Source organism: Trachurus trachurus (assembly GCF_905171665.1).
Source record: "Trachurus trachurus genome assembly, chromosome: 17".
NCBI lineage: Eukaryota > Metazoa > Chordata > Actinopteri > Carangiformes > Carangidae > Trachurus > Trachurus trachurus.
In genome coordinates this window covers 4,561,798-4,586,256 of record NC_139900.1, presented here as the reverse complement: position 1 = coordinate 4,586,256, position 24,459 = coordinate 4,561,798, and the positions used below count along the sequence as shown (strand labels likewise).

General features: G+C 41.5%; 1 protein-coding gene across 1 annotated transcript in view; it reads right to left on the bottom strand.

The window, feature by feature from the left end:
• Positions 1-24,459, bottom strand: part of adcy8 (adenylate cyclase 8 (brain)) — a gene marked incomplete at both ends in the record, with an annotated part of 122,278 nt that overhangs the window by 53,793 nt on the left and 44,026 nt on the right. The window contains 6 exons of the mRNA XM_083990706.1: positions 1,894-2,164; positions 4,422-4,580; positions 11,810-11,937; positions 12,826-12,937; positions 14,642-14,772; positions 20,960-21,109. Of these exons, the coding sequence (XP_083846832.1) occupies positions 1,894-2,164; positions 4,422-4,580; positions 11,810-11,937; positions 12,826-12,937; positions 14,642-14,772; positions 20,960-21,109 (951 nt within the window). The remainder of the gene's footprint in view (positions 1-1,893; positions 2,165-4,421; positions 4,581-11,809; positions 11,938-12,825; positions 12,938-14,641; positions 14,773-20,959; positions 21,110-24,459) is intronic.

Sequence of the window (24,459 nt, the reverse complement as noted above, 5' to 3'; positions counted from 1 at the left end):
ATAAATGAATCTGAATCTCAAGCACAGAACACAGGCACACCTCACTCTACTTTATAAGGCACTGATCAGGTGATGTGCTGTTTAAAAATGAATATGAACTTGTTTTCTTTTGCATTATTATTATTCCAGTTGGAAAACTCTGCATCTTTTTTGTTATTTTGACCAGTTGCAATTTTTGGTAACACTTTATAATAAGTACAGTACACACTATTAAGCATTAAATACTGAATTCATCATTTATAACACATGAAGACTCATTAGTATGTAGTTAAAAATGTTTTACTCATCATTAATGCTTATAGTGTGTACTTATTATAAAGTTTTACCCAACTTTCTGTCAATAAATGCTCTAAATGACAACATTTTTATTTCAAATCTCGGAGAAATGGTGTCAGCAGTTAATAGAATAAAACAAAAATGTTCATTTTACTCAAACCTGTAAATAGTCAAACCAGAGAAACTGATCATTTTTCCAGAGCTGTATGTCCTCAGTTGGTCCAGAGTCTGACACCAGGACATAGATTTAAGTTACATGACTTAAAACTAAACTAAGGACATAAAAACATAATAATAATATAAAACATGTGGCTGCATCCCTCACGTCCTCCTCTCTATACACTGAGCTTCAAAAAAAAAGGGACAAAACAAAAAAAGAAGCATTGATGAAGACAAAAGAGGGATGTGGTCATGACGCCTGTGGAGGCCGCAGCACAGACACACGAGGCGGGAACGAGGAGGATGTTTCAATGAGGAACACAATCGACAAGAAGCTCATCATCCTGACTGACTGACTGACAGGCAGACAGGCTGATGATGGGTGGGTGACAGTGGCGCGTTACCACGGTAACACAGTCTCTCTCCGCCGGAAGCCGTCCAGTCATTCCCAAGAAAAAAAAAGAAAAGAATAAAACAAAACAAAACAAAACAAAAATAAAAACCAACAAACAGACAAAGACAAGTGAGAAGATCCCGCGCACTGTAAAAAAAAACGTCTGTCTCAACAAACCTGTTCACAGTGAGGATTAAAGAGTAAAGATTTAAGATCTGTTTAATGTTTAAAATATCAAATCTGTGTGAAAGTGCAAGTTTAAAGTGTTAAAGGGATAGTAGCATTTGTTTTAAAGTGGGGTTGTATGATCTACAAATAGCCCCTAAGTACTTTAATTGCAGTAGAAGACTCTCTGCAACCTCCCGTTAGCAACGCCAGCCCATAATAGCGCTGCCCAGAGATTTACAACATACAGTGTTGTGAACAGACCCAAAGAAACGGCCTATTTTCGCGGCCTAAAAGAGGTTTTACCTGAAAAAAATACACAGTTCCATTGTTCACTATAATATAATTTTTTCCAGCCCTTCAAAGTGCAGGAAAAACACAGTTTTTACTTGGACCTAACCAACTGCTGATCGGCGGGCGCTAACCCTGGGCGGAGGGATACGTGAGTTGGTTAGGTCCAAATAAAAACTGTGTTTTTCCTGCACTTTGAGGGGCTGGAAAAAATTATATTATAGCGAAAACAATGGAACTGTGTTTTTTTTTTCAGGTAAAACCTCTTTTAGGTCACGAAAATAGGCCGTTTCTTTGGGTCCATTCACAACAATGTACTGTATGTTGTAAATCTCTGGGCAGGGCTATTATGGGCTGGCGTTGCTAACGGGAGGAGTGCAGAGAGTCTTCTACTGCAATTAAAGTGCTTAGGGGCTATTTGTAGATCATACAACCCCACTTTAAAAAAAATGCTACTATCCCTTTAAAATGCAGATTTCTACATCTAGGTTTTAATCCTCAGCTGCAGAGCAGGTTCTCCAGTCAGACAGACGTTCTCTCAGTGCACGACAAAAACGACTTGAGTCCAATCACGAGCAGTGGCGAGCGGCTGCGGCGGCGGGACTTACGTTCTGCTTCCCCACGATGTTGTCGAAGGGAAGCTCGGGGCTCCACGACGCCTCGTTGAAGGTGGCGCTGCTGGCGCGGCGGTCGGCCGAGCTGGCCGCCTCCTTCATGATGTCCTCGGGCAGCGTGAGCAGACTCTCCTCCGGCTGCTTGATGAGGTACGTCTCGATGTTGTGGCGCCGGAGGAAGTCGTTGCGGTCCTTCCCGTGGCCCTCCTCCACCTCGTAGTCTCCGTTTAAACAGTCCAGAGCAGCTTTGGAGATGTGGATCCTCCTGGAGAGGAAGATGATTATATTACAGCTCCTTCAAAATAAAGGTAGATGTTTGTGTTAAAGCTCCATACAGTATAAAGGTAGATGTTTGTATTAAAGCTCCATACAGTATAAAGGTAGATGTTTGTGTTAAAGCTCCATACAGTATAAAGGTAGATGTTTGTGTTAAAGCTCCATACAGTATAAAGGTAGATGTTTGTGTTAAAGCTCCATACAGTATAAAGGTAGATGTTTGTGTTAAAGCTCCATACAGTATAAAGGTAGATGTTTGTGTTAAAGCTCCATACAGTATAAAGGTAGATGTCCATGTGTAGTGTGATTATAAAGCAGCTCTAGGTTCTATATTAATACTGTGAAAGTATCAAAGCCTCAGTCCACAGAGAAATGCACACAGCCTGTATTCAGAAACTGAGCCTTAAAACCAGCCGTCAGGACTTCCTGTCACTTTCTGATGTCACAACAAAGCCCCGCCCCCTCACCACCTGGACACACCATCCAACAACTTTGCAGGATTTGGTTTCTCTGAGTGTTTTATTCTGAAATCTCCCCTATTTTTTTGGTTCACTTTAGAAAACAGCCAAATCAGAAGAGAGGAGGAGGCTTTGCACCTCTCTTCTGATTGGCTGACACCGACCTGTTGTTACCAGAGCTCCAGAGAAAAGCTGAGATGTGCTTCTTTTTTTAGATATTCTTATACATCAACACTTGAAAATAAAACACAGAGGAAATAAATATAGATAAACTCTGGAGCTTTAAGTCACTTCATATTCATGTACTGTATAAATAACGTCCTGCACATGTTCCTCGACAGTGTCCCAAGTGTTGGATGGGATGACATCACACACACACACACTCATCAGACAGACAGACAGTGCAGATGAACTGGAGCTTCATCCATCTGTGTTATGTAACGGAGCTGAATGCGGAGCCCAGGTCGGGGTCACACCAGAGCGGCTCCACAACAGATGCTGGCAGGATATTTAAAGGCGGCAGTCAGAGAACTAATCCGGCCCGGCCTCTCCAGGCCAAACAGGAACATCAGGGTGGAGGAAAAAAAAACACAGACACAAAAAAACAACACAGAGATAATTTGGCAGAAAAATACTTGAAAGTGATGACAGCGAAAACACCCCATTAGCATGTGCTAAACTGCCCCAACAGACGCAAATGTATTCCCATCTGCATTTCACACACACACAGACTGAAATTATCTCTCCACTGATAGATTTTTTTTTTTCCGTGGTCGCGCTCTGAGGCAGAAACGTCTTCTTCTACAAGAGACAATTTATATCGTTTCTCTTTACTTACATAATTCCCCCTCCCTCCCCTCCCCACTGCTTGTCTACCAGCCGAGAGGAGGAGGAGGAGGAGGAGGAGGAGGAGGAAAAGGAAAATCTGTCTTTTAAATATCATATTGAGTGTCTTACAAAGAAACTCAGGGTTAAACTTGGTTTCTATTAGAGAAACAAAAGTTGTTCCTCCTTTAATGCGAGAAAAAGACTGATTCAGGCAACTTTTGTATCAATACTTGACTATGGTGATATCTTATACGTGCATGCAAATCTCTCCTCTCTGAAAATGCTGGATTCGGTGTATCATGCAGCATTAAGATTTGTAACAGATTTAGGTTTTCGTACTCATCACTGTAGTCGTTATGAGAGTGTTGGCTGGCCTTCTTTGTACAATCGTAGATGGGAATACTGGTATTGTTTCCTTTATAAGGCCATCCTGTGTGACTTGCCTCCTTATTTATGTTCTCTCTTGGTTCCTAAAATCAACACCAGAAGCTGTAGTCTCAGGCACGATAGATTGATAATGTATACTATTCCTCGTACACGGACTGTCTTTGGGGAAAGTGCCTTCAAAGCATTCACACCCTCGTCTTGGTATAAATTACAGAGTCATCTTAAATTGGATTATCTCCCAAGTATGGAAGATTTTAAAGCTAGGATCAAGGACTATTTGACTACTGACTGCACATGTTCTCTCACCGAACGCAGCTGGTGATTATAATGTATTGATGTGATTTGCTGTTACTGTTTTAGCTGTTTTTATGTTTGTTTTGTTGATGTTGTCCAATGTGTACTTGATGTGGACGTACTGTGCTGCTTTCTTGGCCAAAATCCCCTTGAAAAAGAGATTCTGAATCTCAATGGGATTATTCCTGGTTAAATAAAGGTTAAATAAAAAATAAATAAATAAATAAAAGGAGGAAGAGGAGGAAGAGGAGGAAAAGGAGGAGCGTCTCATCCACTCACCCTGGGATCCCTCCGGACTCGAGCTTGTTGGCGATGTCCACGTCCCAGGACCAGACGTCAAACTGCCACTTCCTGAGTCCCAGCACGCCGCACAGCACCGAGCCCGAGTGGATCCCGATCCGCATGTCGATGTCGTGTTTCGTACGCGATCTGACGTATCTGCAGGAAACAGAACAGAAGGTTTAGAGAGAGACGCTGCAACAGGAAGTTCACTCATCTGTTCGTCCAGAAGGAAGAAGAGACTGAGCCACAGCTATCAGTCATCAATGATAGAAAACATGTAACAACATTGAAATGGTCCATTAATGTTAATACTAATATTCACAGTGTCAATTTAATGGGGGATTAAGATTTATTTGTCATTGTGCATTAAAAATGACAAATAAATCTTAATCCCCCATTAATGATAATGAACATACAATTACAAAATGATCAATGTGTATATTTTAAAAAAATCTGAAAAAATCTGCTTTAAAATAAAAATACATATGTATAAAAATGTGTATTTTACGACAGAGTATTAGGGCCACATTGAGAAAAAAACAAAAAACACAGACTTTGAGAATAGAGTCGTAAATTTACGACTTTATTCTCATAAATTTACGACTCTATTCTCAAAGTCTGTGTTTTGTGTTTGTTTTTTGAGAATAGAGTCGTAAATTTACGAGAATAAAGTCATAAATTGACGAGAAAAAAGTCATAACATTACGAGAATAAAGTTGTAAACTTACGAGAATAAGTCGTACATTTCATACGAGAAAAAAGTCATAACATTACGAGAATAAAGTTGCAAATTTACGACTTTATTCTTGAAGTTTGTGATTTTTTTTATTTGTCAATGTGGCCCTAATACTCCGTCGTAGTATTTTACATTAGATTAATGAAAAAAAAAATTGTTATTATGTTAAGTCGCGTATTGTGAAAACGTGTGATTTTCATTCATAAAAATGAGCTGCCAGGACTTCCTGTCACTTTGTGATGTCACAACAAAGCAGTCACCCTAAGCCCCGCCCACCACCACCTGGACCAACCATCCAACAACTTTGCAGGATTTAGTTTCTCTGAGTGTTTTTTTTAGAGTATATTTGTCGGCTTTTTGCCTTTATTTGATAGTGATGACAGTAGAGATAGACTGGAAATGGGGAGGCAGAGAGAGGGGGAATGACATGCAGGAAAGGTCTGCCCGACGCGGGACTCGAACCGGACTGTAGCCTCTACATGGGGCGGCCGCTCTACCCACTGCGCCACGCACCGCCCCTTCTCTGAGTGTTTTATTCTGAAATCTGCTCTTTATTTTTATTATTGGATCACTCAAAAAACAGTCAGCCAATCAGAAGAGAGCCTCTTCCTCTCTTCTGATTGGCTGACACCGACCTGTTGGTACTAGAGCTCCAGAGAGAAGCTGAGAGAATAAGATGGAAAACTACACTGAGACGGTTTTAAGATCTTCTCATGGATCAGCCCTTCAAAATAAAACTCAGAGAAAAATAAGAAGCTTTAAGTTTTATGCTGTTGAGTTAAAAGGCTGAAATGTTCCAGAGGTAACTTCAGGTCAGTGACTACAAGTGTGTGTGTGTGTGTGTGCATTAATTCTGCAAATTAATATACATGAAATTGACCTTTGGCGAAACAGAACACAGATAACACCGACAGACCGACGTCGTTCACAAACTCACCATGAAATGAACACAATACATTTCACGCCTATCAGCCGGTTCCAGAGAAAGAAGGAGAGAAACGACTTTTCACACTCGTTCATAAATTTGTTTTTCATTTCATACTTAATTATGCGCGAGCACAATGGAAACGCAGGACAAGACCGACGCTGATTAAGAGCGAGTGTGTGAAGAGCAGACGGAGCCTCCCAGCCTCATTTCATGCTTCATAACGGGCAGCGACGGATTCAAGGTGAAAGGCATCCTGGGAAGTTTGTGACATGTGCAGTCAACACAGAGGGGCTGGAAACAAAGAGTGCAGCTAGTCATGACGATGATGATGATGATGATGATGATGATGATGGTGATGTGATACCTTACAGGGGAAAGATGAACCTCCTGACTGACTGATGGAAACTCAAAGAACAAGACGCACAAAACTGTGAAGTAGTGAAGTGGTTGAGACTGAATCAAGACCAAGTCCCAGACCCAGACCAAACCAATGCAAGACCATTACTGTGTTCAATACCAGTCCTCATAGTAATCATGTGGCTTCATATTTTAGAATTAATTGAGAAGAAAAGATGATTTGATCTAAAATATTGAAAATATGGTCTCAGGACTGGTCTTAAAGGGATAGTTCAACATTTTTGGCAAATTGGCCCATTGCCATAATCCCTATAGTCATAGCAGTAGGTTCGCTACCTTTAATTGTCGGTGCAAGCTATTTTTAGAATGGCCGGGGCAGAGCCGCAAGCTGCTCAGAGCTACACTACGGAGGCTCATACAGAGACTGCTTGCTGAAAAACTGAAACACAACACGTATCAGCGGTTTTGCATGAATTTCCCTCTAAAACAACTCTGTCTGGTAACGTTGTGTTATTATCTCATAGCGTGGTGAATGTGCAGGTCACAACTTGTCCACCAGAGCGTTGTGGAGTTGTTGGATTGTGTATTTGATGAGTTTGATGAAGGAAACCAAGAAATCCCATGAGCCTCCGTAGCGTAGCTCTGGCAGCTCACGGCTCTGCTCCGCCGTTCTAAAAATATCTTGCACCGACAATTAAAGGTAACGAACCTACTGCTATGACTATAGGGATTATGGCAATGGGACAATTTACCAAAATGTTGAACTATCCCTTTAAATACAACAACACTACTGTGAAGTCAACGGTCACATAAGACGAGTAACAGAAACAGACCCAGAGAAGACTGAAACTACACAGAACAGACTGGTACTGTAACATTTTGTCCTCTTTCCACCTCATTTTTCACTTTACATGGTCAAAAAGAATCTCAAAAACCCATTTGAATTTCACGCTGCACTGGGTCACTTCACAGTCTCCAGCTGATCCATGAGTTTCTTCAACAAACAACTTTAATCTGAAATTAAACCAGATTTCACTTTAAACCTGGATTAGCTCCAGTAATCTCAGCTCAGTCCATCCAGTGACTAATCCAGGTCTAAGACCACTTCACACCATGACAGAGGAAACAGGTTTCTTTCTGAGTCGTCTCCATCAGAGAAACAGCTCATTTAAAAGTCAATAAATACATCAACAGTCCCAGAGCTGACGGCCGCTCACAGCTCTGACATGAGACTGATACTCAGAGAGAGGAGGTGAGAGGTTTTACACTTCTTACTACTCCTTGTTGGGCATGTTATTTATTTTCAGTTTTACGATTATTTCCAGTATTAGAAGTCTAAGAATTAGAGCAGAGGAATTATGTTGTTTTGTTTTGTTTTCCACTCGTTAGTGTCTTTGGATTTGTGTGTTTCTTTGTGGTACTGTTTCATATCATATTTTTCTCCCCATTTCATCTTTTTCTTTTACATGTTCAAAATAAAAAAACTACTAACCAACCAACTAAGTAACTGACTAACAAACAAACTAACTAACTAATCATCTGACCAACTAACTAACCAACCAACTTACTGACTAACTAACTAACGAACAAATGTACTAACCAAATAACTAACGAACCAACTAACCAGCCAACCAACCAACCATCTAAAGAACAAACTTACTAACCATCTAATCAACTAGCTAATGAACAAATTAACCAACCCACCAACTAACTAACCAACTTACTGACTAATGAACAAACTTACTAACCATCTAACTAACCAACCAACCAACCAACCCACCAACTAACAAACTCACTAACTAATGAACAAACTTACTAACCACCTAATCAACCAACTAACGTACCAACTAACCAACCAACTAACTGACTAATGAACAAACTTACTAACCAACTGACTGACCAACCAACCAACCAACCAACCAAATAAACTAACCAACTAACTAAAAATAAATAACGCACCAACTAGCCAACTAACTAACTAACGTTTCATGTAAATTCTTTGTTAAGTAATAATCTTTAAGCTTTATTTTGAAACTCTTGATGTTTTCCTGTTGGGTGATGCGTTCACTGACCTACAGTAAATGTTACTACTGTATACGTTGTGTGACTCGTGCATCTCACGCTGCACGGCTGTGTCACATGATCTGGAGACTCAGTGTCTCTGATCGTCGTCGACACTGCAGACGTGTTGCATCACAGTGTGTACGACATGTCCACATAATAACACACAACACAAATCCACCTCTAATCCCTGCTCCTCCTCCTCCTCCTCCTCCTCCTCCTCCTCCTCCTTCATGCTCAGAGTGACTCTGGTCAGTTTCAGTTTCAGTATGTGCAGAGTGACTCTCACATGAGCTCATCATCACTCTGTCAGTTTCCTGTCAGGATCCGTTCAGCTGTGCTTGTATCATTTTAAAAATCGTATCGTATCCATCAGTAAAAAAACAGCAGCTTAGTGTGATGCGGCTGCAGCGTGTGATGCATTATTATTATTATTTGTCAGTGAGATTCTGCAGAGACGCAGCCGGAGGCAAATTCTTGCAAATGCAAACATGGTGGTGAAGATTCCTCCTCTCAGATCTCAGAGCTGCTGCAGCGAGCAGCGTGAGAAACAAGATAAAAGCAATTTAGAGATAAGAGCTGTGTCGTCCAACAGCTCGGGGGAAACGTGTGTGTTTTCTATTTTTTTTGTAGCTAATTCCTTTAAAGTCACAGAGCGAATCAGCGAGTGTCTGGACAAGGAAGACAGTTCAGCTCTTCACAGACTCTACCCCCACTAGACTCAGTGTGACTCACTCTTCTGATATGAACCAATCAGATCAAATCCATTATGAAATAATCACATCTTTAAACGGAGGAAACAACAACAGTTACTGCAGACTGACTCAGTCTCAACGGAAGTGTTCGGTTCAGGGTCATAACAAGCTGCAGCCTCGTAACCATCAATTTCTTTTCTTTATTTTCCTCAAGTACAAGCAGTACAAAACCAAACATAGAATAATAATAATTAAAAAAAACCCAGACAAAACAAATAAATAATAACAAACAAAAAACAAAGCCATTACGAGGAGGGACAGACAGAAGCAGAGCTTATCATGTCCTGCCCCTTTTTTTGCAGTCTCATTCAAGCATTATCATTTTACAAGCGTGTATCCACAGTTATTAATAAGAACCAAAAGGACAAAAATCCAGGGAGAAACATCATGTTAGTCATTATCCAGCTCATTTCTCTTGTACAGGCCAATAAAAAGCTGCTTATAGCTGCGTTTGAAAGTAGTGATGTTCCCCCTCTCTGTTTTAAAGCCTTGTCAAAGCCATCCCATAGGGCTATTCCACTAACGAAGATGCACATGCTCTTTGTGGCTACAGGATGTTTAACTCTCTATTGGAAAATATCTTTTGGATGTTTCCTGGAACATAATTACATTGAACATAAATTGACCAGTTTTAAATTTCACAAGGTCTGGAAATTGTAATGTTTTAGAGGCTAAAAATAAATGATCTGTATGGTCCGGATGACCAGCTTGGTGAGTTAACCTTATAGCTCGTTCCTGCAATGTGTGTAACCGAACCGAACACTCAAGACATTTATGAACTTAAGTCTGAGTGTTTCACAAACTGTTGATCTCACACAATCATCTCTAGGGTTTAACAGAGAACGATCTCCAAGAGAAAATATCCAGTGAGTGAGTTCTCTGACCTGCTGATCCCAGAGGTCAGAGGTCAGAGGTCAGACTGGTTGGAGCTGATTGAAAGACAACAGTAACTCCACAGTGAGCAGATGTCAGCCCAGTAGAGCTTCATCATCGTTCACATGCAGCCGACACATCTGGAGCAGCTGCTGGATGATCTTCTGGACCAGAAGCTGAGGAACGTTTCAGCTCCTTAAACTTCAGGCGGTTCTGAAGGTAAACAGGTCCGACCCAGTACCAGCAAAGACAGTTAAGAAGCAAGATGCTCCATTACGAGTCAGTTTCCTGTCTCTGTGTCAGTGGGTTTCTCCGTGACCCCGCCCCCTTTAGGAGACCAGCAGGCCCCGCCCCCTTTTGGAGACCATCAGACCATGACTCCGCCCCCTTTAGGAGACCAGCAGACCCTGACTCCGCCCCCTTTAGGAGACCAGCAGACCGTGACCCCGCCCCCTTTAGGAGACCAGCAGACCGTGACTCCGCCCCCTTTAGGAGACCAGCAGATCATGACTCCGCCCCCTTTAGGAGACCAGCAGACCATGACTCCGCCCCCTTTAGGAGACCAGCAGATCATGACTCCGCCCCCTTTAGGAGACCAGCAGACCATGACTCCGCCCCTTTTAGGAGACCAGCAGCAGACCATGACTCTACCCCCTTTAGGAGACCAGCAGACCATGACTCCTCCCACTTTAGGAGACCAGCAGACCATGACTCCTCCCACTTTAGGAGACCAGCAGCGAGTCAGGTCTTGAGTCTATTGACTCCAATGGGAGAAGTGAACGTGAGCTCAGATTGTGGTAAATTATTTCGCTCCAGAATCACTTAAGTAAATATTAGACTCATTTTACACAAGACACATCTCTTCTGAACATTTTGATTTCAGAATAACAAATCAGGAGAAAATGAACTTTGTTCCAGACCTGTTTCCGTCTCACCAACCCACTCTCTCCAGATCTGACACTGATCTCCTAGGTAACGTCAACTAACGTTCGTGGACGCCCACACTAACTAATTTTCGTAATGTTAAATATGACTGTTAGCTGTGTGAATATTTAATGTTTTCACAAGAAAATATAAACAATCAGTCACTTTCCTCTACGACAACTTTTATAAATCAACACACACATTTGCAACACGAGGTGGGGGGACGGGTGACCACGCCCACTTTAGGAGACAGGAAGCGAACCATTTCATATCATTGGAGTAGCTTGTAGTGAGCCGTCTTGTTATAATAGAGGATCTTTGGTACTAGCAAGGTGGCGACTGGCTGCACTGTTCCTGTTTGATCACAAAGAGCATGATGGGAATTTCAGTTCAAACATGTCTAGCTTCCAGATATTAAAACGTTTGGACCACAGGTGTTGGTGGAGGTGAAGTCACACGTCTGTTACAGGAAGTTCGTTTTTCTTTTTCCCATCAACAAACATAAATCTCACACTCATCACTGTTAACAGCAGCGTTCAGCCGAGGTGAGAAAGAAAAAGGTGGGAGGGAGTCGATGGGCTTTTGTCGACCAGGAGGAGAAAGAACAACAAAAAGCCGACGATGAACACACCGTCACCGCAGGGCGACGTTTGAAACACTGCTGCTGCTGGCATGTTTTCAAGATAAAGCGGATCAGAGTAACGACTGGGACGGACAGAACCAGTGTGGAGGAGACAGAGGAGACCAGTACCTGATGGTTTTGATCATGCTGAGGCCCATCTCCACGCAGCAGTGGGCGTGGTCCTGTCTGGGCTCAGGAAGACCCGACACACAGTAGTAACAGTCTCCCAGGATCTTTATTCGTAGACAATGGTGCTCCTGCAACACACACACACCACAAGCCTATTAATAAGAGACACCATGTCTGATTGAAAACAGAAAGACTGGAGAGCAGTAATTACATGGAAAGAAAATAACACACGTGCCACTGAAATCTATTTTCACATCAGGTCTGTTCTGCATCAGGTGTGAAATCCTGACTGACGAAGCGTGACGGTCTGAAACGCACCTCAATCTAATATCAGACCAACTTCCAATCTGTTATTCATTCTGGTGTTGGGTCTTTATTTAGGTTCATAAGAGCTGGCAACACTGAGAGGGAAAATAAAAATACCAGAGTCTGGGTTTCTCTAAAATAGTTTTTTTTAAAGGAGAGTGGAAAAGAAAAACATGACAGAAAGATCCCATAATTTAAATACAGATTTATAAATCTGTACATTTTAGAATGATAAAAAAATATTACACATTAAAAGTCCCATATTGTGTAAAAGTGTGATGTTCATTCAGAAACTGAGCCTCAAAACCAGCCGTCAGGACTGCTGTCACTTTGTGATGTCACAACAAAGCCCCGCCCCCTCACCACCTGGACCCACCACAATTTTGCAGGATTTTGTTTCTCTGAGTGTTTTATTCCGAAATCTGCTCAAAATTTTTTTGATCGCTCAGAAAACAGTCACCCTATCAGAAGAGAGGCTCAGAGCTTCCTCTCTTCTGATTGGCTGACACCGACCTGTTGTTACTAGAGCTCCAGAGAGGAGATGGAGAACTACATGATCAACCCTTCAAAATAAAAGACAGAAACAGAGGAAAATCTACAAACATGGAGCTTTAAATCAAGTGCCTAAAAAGTCTAACTTAATTTAAAAAAAGAAAACTATAGGCTTTAAAAAAAATAACAATAGGGGGGTCAAAGGTCAAGTGACTTACGTGTGCGAGGCGGTCGAAGCGTGCAAAGAGTTCATTCAACATTCGCACCAGCTCCTGCGCGGACAGCGTCGTGGAGAGGTTTGTGAAGCCTTTAACATCTGCGAAAAGAATGCTGAATAAAACAGGGAAATGTCACTTTAAGATCGAGTCACAACCAGCAACACACCACATCAACATCATCATCATCATCATCATCATCATCATCATCATCATCATCATCGTTGTATATATTGACAATAAGCCAATAAGCTGTGACCTCGCTCAGGTTAAACTATAAAGCTGCAGAGATACTAGTCTGTATAGGATCAGTATCAGATCTTAGTTTTTGTCATTTTTTAAAGAAATAGTTAATAAATACATTTATTTTTCTGCAGCTGTGAGCAGCTTCTCATTGTCGATGCATCAAACAAATCTGAAAATCCTGTTTTGTTTTGTTTTGATCTTCTGTTTACGGTAAAGACTCAAATCCTGCTCAGCGTGTGCATAGTTTATTAAACTGGGACGCGGCTGAGAAGGTGGCAGGATATGAATTAGATTTAAAACTGGATTTAGATAAATCGCCTCATTTTTGGGGGGATGAAAGTAAAAAGCATGCAGAGAAACAGTGTGAGCATAAACCTCTGTCTCAGAGGTTTGAGTTCATGAGTGAGGAGCTGAGGAAACTCCAGCTCTGCTCATCGCTCCAGTTCAGTGTCTCGTCTGAGTTCTGTCCTTGTCCCAGTTTACATGCAACAGGGAAACTGGAATAACTGACGGTGTCCTCCTCCTCAACACTAGGTGGCGATACGCGTCGTTTCAGCAGGTTAATACGGACCGGACCGCTTTCCAGTTGACTTTTCTGTCACCTACTAAATAAATGGATATTAGGGCTGGGACGATATGCTTTTCTCCCGATTCGATTCTTCTACGATTTTTTGGATGGCAATTCGATTTAAATTGCGATTCTACGATATTGCCGATTCTCTCAATTTTTAGTCTTTAGCATTTTTAACATTTATCTGCACACACGTACTGTAGGAGCCTATAAATTAACATACTCCATTATAAAGTGAACTTAAACCCTTTTCAAAACCTGTGCTCTCTGTATGTAGAAAAGGCGAACAAATGCACATTGCACAATATAAAAATAAAAAAAAACAATACAAAAAATAAATCAATTTTCAAAAAAAAAAAAAAAAGATTTTTGAAAAAAAAAGATATCGCGATATTTACGTGAATCAATTTTTTCTCCCACCCCTACTGGATATAAAAAAGTTCTCAACTACCGTTCCCGACCGGACAGGTTCAGGCTTCTCTGCTCCACTTTGTGCCGTCTCTACTGTTGTGAAGCGTGCGCACATGCTTTGTCTAGTTTCAGTCAGATTAAGACGAATACAGGCAGGAGAAAACCGGTTTCCAATCGTATCGTCTGGGTGTTATAGTCAGATCTGGAGAAAAGGAACTATGCCAGTGCATTCGCTTTTCTGCTGTGTTGCTAACCCTCCTCTCCTCCATGTGCATTTGTTTACAACAAAGCCGGCGAAAAATCAATACATGGAGCGGTGGATAACGTTATATAACATATACGATGTTACGACGTGTATATTTGTGTAGTCTTAACCGTCATAAATAAAAGATTGCCGGTAAAAATGAAGCATAGCCACGGGAGAAATGCTGCTTAGTTCCTCTTAAAGTTGGACTAATGCGTCTACATGCACTTCAGTTGTCTAGTTGTAGTCAGATTAAAGCCATAGTTAGTTTTTTTCAGCTGTCATGTAAACATACTGTCTCAGTCTGATCTGAAGCTGCAGGTGGACGAGCGGTCTCTCAGCCTCACCTGACATTCTCGTAGCGGTGGATGTAGATTCTGTGAAACTGATGCTGGAGGTGTTCATCCTCTACATTTGTCATGTCGTTGATCATTTCCAAAACTACAAAACGTGGCAGGACTGACAGCACCAGTCTCTCCTGTGGGAGGGAGAGGAGAGGAGAGGAGAGGAGAGGAGAGGAGAGGAGAGGAGAGGAGAGGAGAGGAGAGGAGAGGAGAGGAGAGGAGAGGAGAGAACATCAGGCTTTTATTCAGCATCTGTGCAAAACACATTAAAGTTGTTGTTTTTGTCTGTTTAACGTCTGAAAACTCAAGATTCTTCATAAAAAAATGACTGAATCTGTCACGAAACAGCAGCTTTTTCCACCCGACATAAAATCAGCAGCAGGAATTTTCTTGGATCAAGTGAAATTCTTCTGCTTCTCGTTCTTTAAACCGGCAAGAAATCGACCTATTGCTGTTTTTCTGCTTCTCATAAACACAACACAACACAACACAAGTCTCTCAGGGATCAAAGTTGAGCGATAAAACCCTAAAATTAAAAACCACCGGAGTTCGATAAATATTCAGCAGCTCCGTGTTCTACAGGGAATAAAAAAAATAAGATTAAGGGCGAAGGAGAATTAAACAGATGCAGGAGGAAGACAGAGAGTATTAGACTAAGAGTAAAAACTAAAATTACATAAAAGTCTGTCTGGAAGAAACAAAAGAAAGAAGTTTAAGCCAGACTGAGCTTCTCCTGTAAATCCTCCAGACCCTCAGCAACAACAACAACAACAACAAGAGCCCAGCTTGGCGAGAGCAGAAACAGATTTGGAGTGGGAGCGAAGCAGCATCCCTCTCTCCTTCCCTCCCTCCCTCCCTCTCTCTGTTATTTTATTTTATTTTCCCGTCCTCTGGGATGTGCACCGGCGCCAAGCGACTGCCTCCTTCAGATCCCCGAGCACCCGAGAGTCTTCACCCAGAAAACCACCGGCAGGAACTTTGAAACTGTTTCTGCTGCTTCACAGTCGCAGAGAAACATCCAGAGATTGTTATATAATATTATTTATGTCATATCGTATTGTTTTATATGAAGTTGTATTATATTAGATATTCAACAGTCTAACCCTGATAGAAACTTTGAACCCCCAACAAGAACAAAATGAACAAAACATTCACATCCATATTCATGACTACATATTTCAGTCACCTCTAAAATGGACCGTATCACGTCTTCCATCGTTCTTTATCACATCCTCCATCAGTGTGACCTGTCGCCTCTTTCACAGCTTTGATCTCTGTATGTTTTGTTTTTATTCCTCTACTTTTGATTATCTTTAATATGCAATTTAAAAAAAAAAGGACCAAAAGTAGAGTTGTTAATCATGATCAAATAAAGTCTGACCCTACATAATGACACCTGTTGGAATCACTTCCTGTTTGGAGGAATAGTTCAACATTTTGGCAAATTGGCCCATTGCCATAATCCCTATAGTCATAGCAGTAGGTTTGTTACCTTTAATTCATGCAAAACCGCTGATGCGCGTTGCCTTCAGGGACAGTTTTTCATCAAGCAGTCTCTGTATTTCCCTCTAAAACAACTCTGTCTGGTAACGTTGTGTTATTATCTCATAGCGTGGTGAATGTGCAGCTCACAACTTGTCCACCAGAGCGTTGTGGAGTTGTTGGATTGTGTATTTGATGAGTTTGATGAGGGAAACCAAGAAATCCCATGATGAGCCTCCGTAGCGTAGCTCTGAGCAGCTCACGGCTCTGCTCCGCCGTTCTAAAAACAGCTTGCACCGACAATTAAAGGTAACGAACCTACTGCTATGACTACAGGGATTATGGCAATGGGCCGATTTGCCAAAATGAACTATCCCTTTAAATGTCTCAACATCCCTGTGGCTGATGAGATCCATCTATGTTCATTCATCAGAACCAGTGGAACCAGGTCTGGACTGGTCCTGGTTCAGATCCTAGAAGCTCAGAGGTCAGAGGTCAGATGTGGGACAGATGTGGGACAGCGGGTGTCCCTGTCCTCCTCCGTCCTGGTGGAAAAGTGGAACGGCCTCGTTCCCACCAATGAAGGTCCAGACAGACGAGTGTTTCAGCCGAGCGTGTCTGATGTGAGCCGAGCGCTGCAGGGCCGAGCTGGAGAGACGCTGCAAGAAATGTCCACGTCTTCCTTTTCACAGAGACGTCGTCTTCGCCTCAGAGTCTCAGAGCTGCAGCACTGGCTCACCTGTCAATCATTGATCCTGTTTATCAGTCCAATTCCTGATCGATTTTCTGGCTCATGAGCTGCAGCTTTAAAGGGATAGTTCAACATTTTGGCAAATTGGCCATTGCCTTAATCCCTATAGTCATAGCAGTAAATTTGTTACCTTTAATAGTCGGTGCATGATATTTTTAGAACGGCGGAGCAGAGCCGTGAGCAGAGTTGTTTTAGAGGGAAATTCATGCAAAACCGCTGATGCGCGTTGCCTTCAGGGACAGTTTTTCATCAAGCAGTCTCTGTATTTACCTCTAAAACAACTCTGTCTGGTAACGTAGGTAAGTTTCTTTTATCAGAACAGGAGGTTAAATTCTGCCACCGCCTCCATCAGCTCATTAAACATCCAAACAAACGCCCTCATACAGACCTCAGTACAATACAACAACCAGCAAATGACGACAACGAGCTCTTTACCACTCCCATACACAGCTACTCCTTCTACGGGAGCCTGAAGAGGTCAAAATAAATCAAAAATGAATTAGTGTGAAACTATGGAGGAGACCGGTGAATCTGTAGTTAGACCTGACGCCAGCTGAGCTTCCTCTCTGTGTTTACTGTAACAGCCTCTGATTCACAAATCCACTGGGACTGAAGGTCGACAGATGCAATTACCTGCTCTTCACTTACAGAGCTTATTTATTTGTTTCATTCATTGAAAAAAGAAATAAAAAACGGTTTGATACAAAAAATAATGCAACTCCTGAATGAAAAGGGGGCAGAATTAAACCAATTTATGTAGTCTACCTCCTTCCTCTACAAATTAGATAATGTATGTATCAAGAAAAAAAGAATAAAATAAATTTAAATAATGGCTGCAGACTAGCCATCAGCTCATCATCCTAGTAAATTAGTAGAAAGACCAACCTTGGTTCTCAGCTGGAGACTGGTTGTTGTGTCTTTTGCCTCCTCTGATAATCACATTATAAGTCAGACAAGAAAGAAAAGTCCCAGTTTTAAATCAAGAAGGACTGGATTGACCGCTGTATTTTTATTTAGGTTACTGTACCTTCGTCTTTTGTTTACTAGAGCTGATATTTGGACATTTTTTGCAGTGTGTGGACAGTAAACGGGGGCAGCGGTGTGTGTGTGTGTGTGTGTGTGTGTGTGTGTGTGTGTGTGTGTGTGTGTGTGTGTGTGTGTGTGTGTGTGTGTGTGTGTGTGTTTGCTCCAGTGGACATGGACTCTGGTTTGGACAGCTGAGAGCCAGAGGACTGTGTGTCAGATGAGCTCTGAGAGTCATTAGCACAGCTTGATTTGAGCCTGTGGCCGTGGCCCCGCGGCCGCCGGCTGACAACCTCCATCTCCATTCACGCTGCGTTCCTCCGTCCTGCCGCTATACGCTCGCTACGGGTGGACGGCTGGACGGATGAAAGCAGCAACAACAAAAAGCAGCATTTTAAGAAAGAATTCGAACCCCTGTCACATTTTAGACTTGAACACATGTTATATTCAGTTATATACGCTACTTGTCACTACGATGGCCATTCTGAATGCACTTTCTGCTATTTTATTCCGCTTAACCCTCCTGTTGTCCTCCTGGGTCAAGGGAGGAAGGACAAAGGGAAAGATAGGAGGAAAGAAGGAAGGGAAAGATAGGAGGAAAGACAGATGGAGGGGGGGAACAGATTGAGTCGAAAAGGAAGGAAGAAGTAAGGATGAAGGGAAAGAAGGAAGGAAGGAAGGAAGGAATGGAAAAAGGACTGTGGAAAGAAGGAAGGGAAAAGGAAGGAAAGAAAGATGCAGGGAGGGAACAGATTGGGTCAATTGGGTCAAAAAGGAAGGAAGAAGTAAGGACAAATGGGATGAAGGAAGGAAGGAAGGAAGGAAGGAAGGAAGGAAGGAAGGAAGGAAGGAAGGAAGGAAGGAAGGAAGGAAAAGGGCAAGGACAAAGGAAGGAAAGAAAGATGGAGGGAGGTAACAGATCAGGTCAAGGAAGGAAGCAGAAGGATGGACAAAGGAAAAGAAGGGAGGAAAGAAGGAAAGGAAAAAAGATTGCGGAAAGAAGGAAGGGAGAAATGAAGGAAAGAAAGATGGAGGGAGGGAACAGATGGGTTCAAGGAAGGAAGGGGAAAAGGATTGTGGAAAGAAGGAAGGGAGAAAGAAAGGAAAGAGGGAAGGATGGAGGAAGGGAAAAGATTGGGTCAATTTGACCCAGAAGGACGACAGGAGGGTTAAATTAATCAATTTGTAACTTATATGCACAGTTCATCCACATGTCGGCCTCAATGTGGCAGTTATATTGATTTACATTGTTTTAATGTGATTTTTATGTGATGATGTTTGTATGTTCCTATACAGTATGTTAAGGTGCTGGATACAATAATTTCCCTATGGGGATAAATAAAGTATTTAATTATAAATAAATAAATAAATAAAGCAGCTTCTAGCTTCTGTTTTCTATCCACAGTTCCTGGTCAGAGGAACACACACACACACTGAAGGAGGCTCTCTGTTCTTACAACAAACATGTTGCACTGATTGATTCGCATTAAGGCGATCTGTATGTACGGGGTGGGGGGGGGGGTCGGGGGGGGCTGCGGCTCCTCGCTCCATTACGACCATCACAACATTTATCAGGGTCGAATCCAGGAAACTCGACCCAGTAAAAGCTTTCTGCGGCTTCTCAGAGCCTCACCGTCCACAGCAGAGCCTAAACAAAGTGTGTGTCACTGTGTGTGTGTCAGTTAGACGGTCTAATAGCTCCAGTGAGTGTTTGTGTGTACACTCCTGTAAGTGTCTGACTCAAACAGTGTGTGTGTGTGAGACAGTGTCAGATCAATGCAGCGTCCATGTTTGACTCCACTCTGTGATCTCATTGGCTTAGTGGGAGCGTAGCCGATTTTGAAAAATGGTCCTATGCTCCCCGTTCTTACCAAAAAGGGTCCTATGTTCCCTGATCGGGGGAATATAGGACCCTCTTTTTGAAAGAGGGTCATATGTTCTCCGTTTTTACCAAAAAGGGTCCTATGTTCCCCGGTCGCAATACATACTGGGGAACATAGGACCCTTTTTCTGAAAAAAAAAAGGGTCCTACGTCGATGGGCTCTCTCTACTTATTCTGGACTCTATCTATCTGGCCTGTCTAGCCTCTACCTGGTCTATTTACTAAACTTAATCAACTCCTTTCTTCATTGCCTAAACCCAACCAATGGGACAATTCCACTTCTCACTCAAAGTCACAACTCAACTAGTCACTCAAAAATAGGCAAAAATCTGCAAAGTCACAACTCCACTTCCAGGTATGGGACCAAAAATTGCATGTTTCCCCGGGTCCTTTTGGGGAAAAGCGGGGAACATAGGACCCTTTTTGTATGGATCCCATACAAAGTGGGGAACATAGGGATGATCCCGGCTTAGTTTAGCTTAGCAGCACATAAGAGCTAATTGTTTTGCTATGTGCTAAACGTTAGCATTAGCAGCTGTTCTGATACAGTGACTTGGCTGGAACTAGCTGGCTAGCATGCTAACGTCATTTGATAAAAATAAAAAATAAAAAACGGGAGAAGACATCTGCAGTGACAGCTCTTGGTGAGGAAAGAAATTAAGTTGTTAATGCTAACGTTAGCTATGTGGAAACTATCAAAACTTACAATTAGTTCATTTAAAGCATTGTGTTGGTTTTGGCGCGGATTCTGTCCCAGTATTGGCCATGATGAAAATATAGCGATGAAATTGAGCTGCGTTTTTACTGGCTAGCGTAGCAACAACTCAATGCTAATGTAAAGCCTCCTGTCTCCTCCGGTCTGAGTGTCGTTAATCGTTTCGTCCGTCGCACCAAAGGTAAAGAGTTAGACTATTTAGAAACAGCTCATTTTCCCACCGATGGCCTCATTTGCTTGTAGGTCACACCGACATCCAAAGACCTTTGCATCCAGTTAAAAGTTCTTTGTATTTGCTTTAAAATAGAGTGGGTAAGAAGCTGCTTTAAAGAGGTTTTAGAAATGATTTGAAACAGAGAAGGAACTCCTCACTGGGAGTGGATACGTCACTGGAGTGTGAACATGATTGGAAAATGCAGAAGATCAATAATATAAGAAGACAACACCTTTGGTCAGATGGGACCGTACCTGTCTCTGGTTTTCTGTCTCGAGTCGCAGTCGAGCCTCGATGCAGCGCCGCGTCTCCAGGAAGGCCTGGCGCTGAGCCCGGTCCGACAGGTAACTGATGAAGATCCCAGCGGTGTTCATACACATGAACAACACAGCCTGAGCCGCTACCTGCAGCACACACACACACACACAGAGAAAGAGAGAGAGAGGACGGATTAATATTCAGCAGTGAAGCCAGGAAATACAAACAGAAATCACACGACCCAGTGACCTGTCACAGCACCACGAACATTTACCTCTGAGTTGTTATTTTCTCGTTTTTGTGACGCCTACGTGGAAGAAATGTGAAGTTTCACAATCAATTCATAGGCAAATTATTCATATAAAAAAAAGCTTTATGTTGGATTTTTTGTACTTTTTTTGTTTTTTATCCATTAATGAAGATGTGTTTGTTCTCTATGTATTTTCCCATTAATCATACTTCTGTTTGGTAATGTGTTTAAATTCCTGCTTTTTTTTTTCTTTTTCGGTAAAGCACTTTGTACGTTTGTTAAGAATAAGAAAAGTGTTAAATAGTTGAAGTTACAAGCACCTTTAAGTTCATAAAGTGAAAGTTTAATTAGGGCTGAGCGTCTTTTTTCAATGATTAGAACTTACACTGCAAAAACTTAAAATCTTTCTAAGCATATTTGTCTTATTTCTAGTCAAAACTAACCTCTTTCCAGTTAAAATAAGACTCATCATCTAAAAATTAACTTGTTTTTACATCATTTTCACTTGTTTCAAACTAATTTTCACTTGAAATAAGTAGAAAAATCTGACAATGGAAGCAAGTTTTTTGTGCTCGTAATAAGAAAGAAAAACTTGCTCCACTATCAGATTTTTCTACTTATTTCAAGCGAAAATTTGCTTGAAAGAAGTTAAAAGTGTCTAAAAACAAGCTGCTTCTTAATGTGATTAGTCTTATTTTAAGTAGAATGAGATTGTTTTGACTAGAAATAAGACAAATGTTCTTGTTAAGAGTTTGAGTTTTTGCAGTGTGCAGTAGATCTCTGGTTTAAGCAGTTTGCAGATGTTGGAGAGATGTTTTCAGACCAACTAGAGAATCTAAAGGATTAATAGTAAAGATGTTTATGGGTTGTCCTTATGTCAACCTGGGACTGTAGTTTATTTGTTTAAAAATAGAGCAGCTGCCTGTGTCTGGTGACTGAGGATCAACAGCACCAAACACTGAGAACAGAACAGAGCTTCTGTCTGTGGATCTCATGACCTCTCACTTCATTACTTTATGATATAGAGCCTCTTAAATAAAATACAACATCCGGAGAGTCGGTGCGATACGATGCGTCATGAATGGTCTGTGTGTTTTCAGTCGCTGTTATCTGTCCAGTCATTTACTATGTGAGTGCTGATATGAATCCAGTGTTATTATGTGTACAGCATGATGGCTGCAGAAAGAGCTTCCTGTTGTTCATGTGTTTGCAGACGAGCTGCGTCATGTTTCCGAACATGAACATGAACATGTGGCTCAGGCCGGTTCCCGCAGGTAAAAAAGCAGTGACCTGGTTTGACTGAGTCTTGTAGACTGAAGACCCTGTCAGGGACAAGTGTCCACGTCCTCACTCACATTTCAAGACATTTGACAAAACAAATCAGACTCATGAGGATGAAGATGGAGAGACTGAGGGGGAGACGTACAAACATCTAAAGCTCCATAGGCTACAGTATAAAGGTAGATGTCTGTGTTAAAGCTCCATACAGTATAAAGGTAGATGTTTGTGTTAAAGCTCCATACAGTATAAAGGTAGATGTTTGTGTTAAAGCTCCATACAGTATAAAGGTAGATGTTTGTGTTAAAGCTCCATACAGTATAAAGGTAGATGTTTGTGTTAAAGCTCCATACAGTATAAAGGTAGATGTTTGTGTTAAAGCTCCAAACAGTATAAAGGTAGATGTTTGTATTAAAGCTCCATACAGTATAAAGGTAGATGTTTGTGTTAAAGCTCCATACAGTATAAAGGTAGATGTTTGTGTTAAAGCTCCATACAGTATAAAGGTAGATGTTTGTGTTAAAGCTCCATACAGTATAAAGGTAGATGTCCATGTGTAGTGTGATTATAAAGCAGCTCTAGGTTCTATATTAATACTGTGAAAGTATCAAAGCCTCAGTAAGAAATGCACACAGCCTGTATTCAGAGACTGAGCCTTAAAACCAGCCGTCAGGACTTCCTGTCACTTTGTGATGTCACAACGAAGACCCGCCCCCTCACCACCTGGACAACATCATCCATCCAACCAACACTTTGCAGGATTTGGTTTCTCTGAGTGTTTTATTCTGAAATCTGCTCTATTTTCTATTTGACCACTCAGAAAACAGTCAGCCAATCAGAAGAGAAGCTCAGAGCCTCCTCCTGTCTTCTGATTGGCTGACACAGACCTGTTTATACTAGAGCTCCATATACAGTATACAGCATTTTAGTTCCACCAACTGAAACTTGAGCATCTGTCCAAACAAAAACATAAAAAAAAAACACCCACACAACACAAAGGACTGTGGGTTTGATGAGTCACTGAAGCGTTTTGTACCACGTGGGTGAATCAATGAGCCCCTGACTGACTGACGGGACGTCCACTGAACTGAGACGAGGACATGAGACCTGGGAACATCTGAAACCGGATCAGACGGAGGAAACAAGGGACAGAAACAGGTCACTGACCATCATCATCATCATTATCATCATCGAAGGTGTGAACACTCGCCCTCCATCCATCACACGCTCTGCTCCAACACACTGACAAGGCTGCACATGTGATGGATCCTTTGTATTACAGGCAAAAACTCTTTCCAAGAATATTTGTCTTATTTCTTGTCAAAATGTCTCATTTCTAGTCAAAACTAAACTCTTTCCACTTTAAAATAAGACTCATCACCTAAAAATGAACTTGTTTTTAGATCATTTTCACTTGTTTCAGACAAATTTTCACTTGAAATAAGTAGAAAAATCTGCCGGTGCTTGTAATAAGAAAGAAAAACTTGCTCCACTATCAGATTTTTCTACTTATTTCAAGTGAAAATATGCTTGAAAGAAGTGAAAAGTGTCTAAAAACAAGCTGCTTTTTAATGTGATTAGTCTTATTTTAAGTATAATTAGATTTGTTTTGACTAGAAATTACATTTTTGACTAGAAATAAGACAAATATTCTTGGTAAGAGTGCAGTTTTTAACATTAAGAACGTGTCTTTAACGGATGTTGAAGACAGAATCAGCCACATGTTCTCCACCCTTCACTACACCTGGAGGAAGTTTAGATAACTGTTGCTAATTATTTTTTATGAAGACTTTTAATGAGTGCTGCTTGCTCCCGGTGACGTATCATTTATTATATTTATTATTATTATATTTCCAAAGAATAAGTAAAAGAATAAAAAATGACCCTCGGGTTTTGCACCTCAATTAAGACTGAGTCATTCGGTTTTAATCCAGTAATTTCTGATCTTTGACAGGGAGGCATGAATAA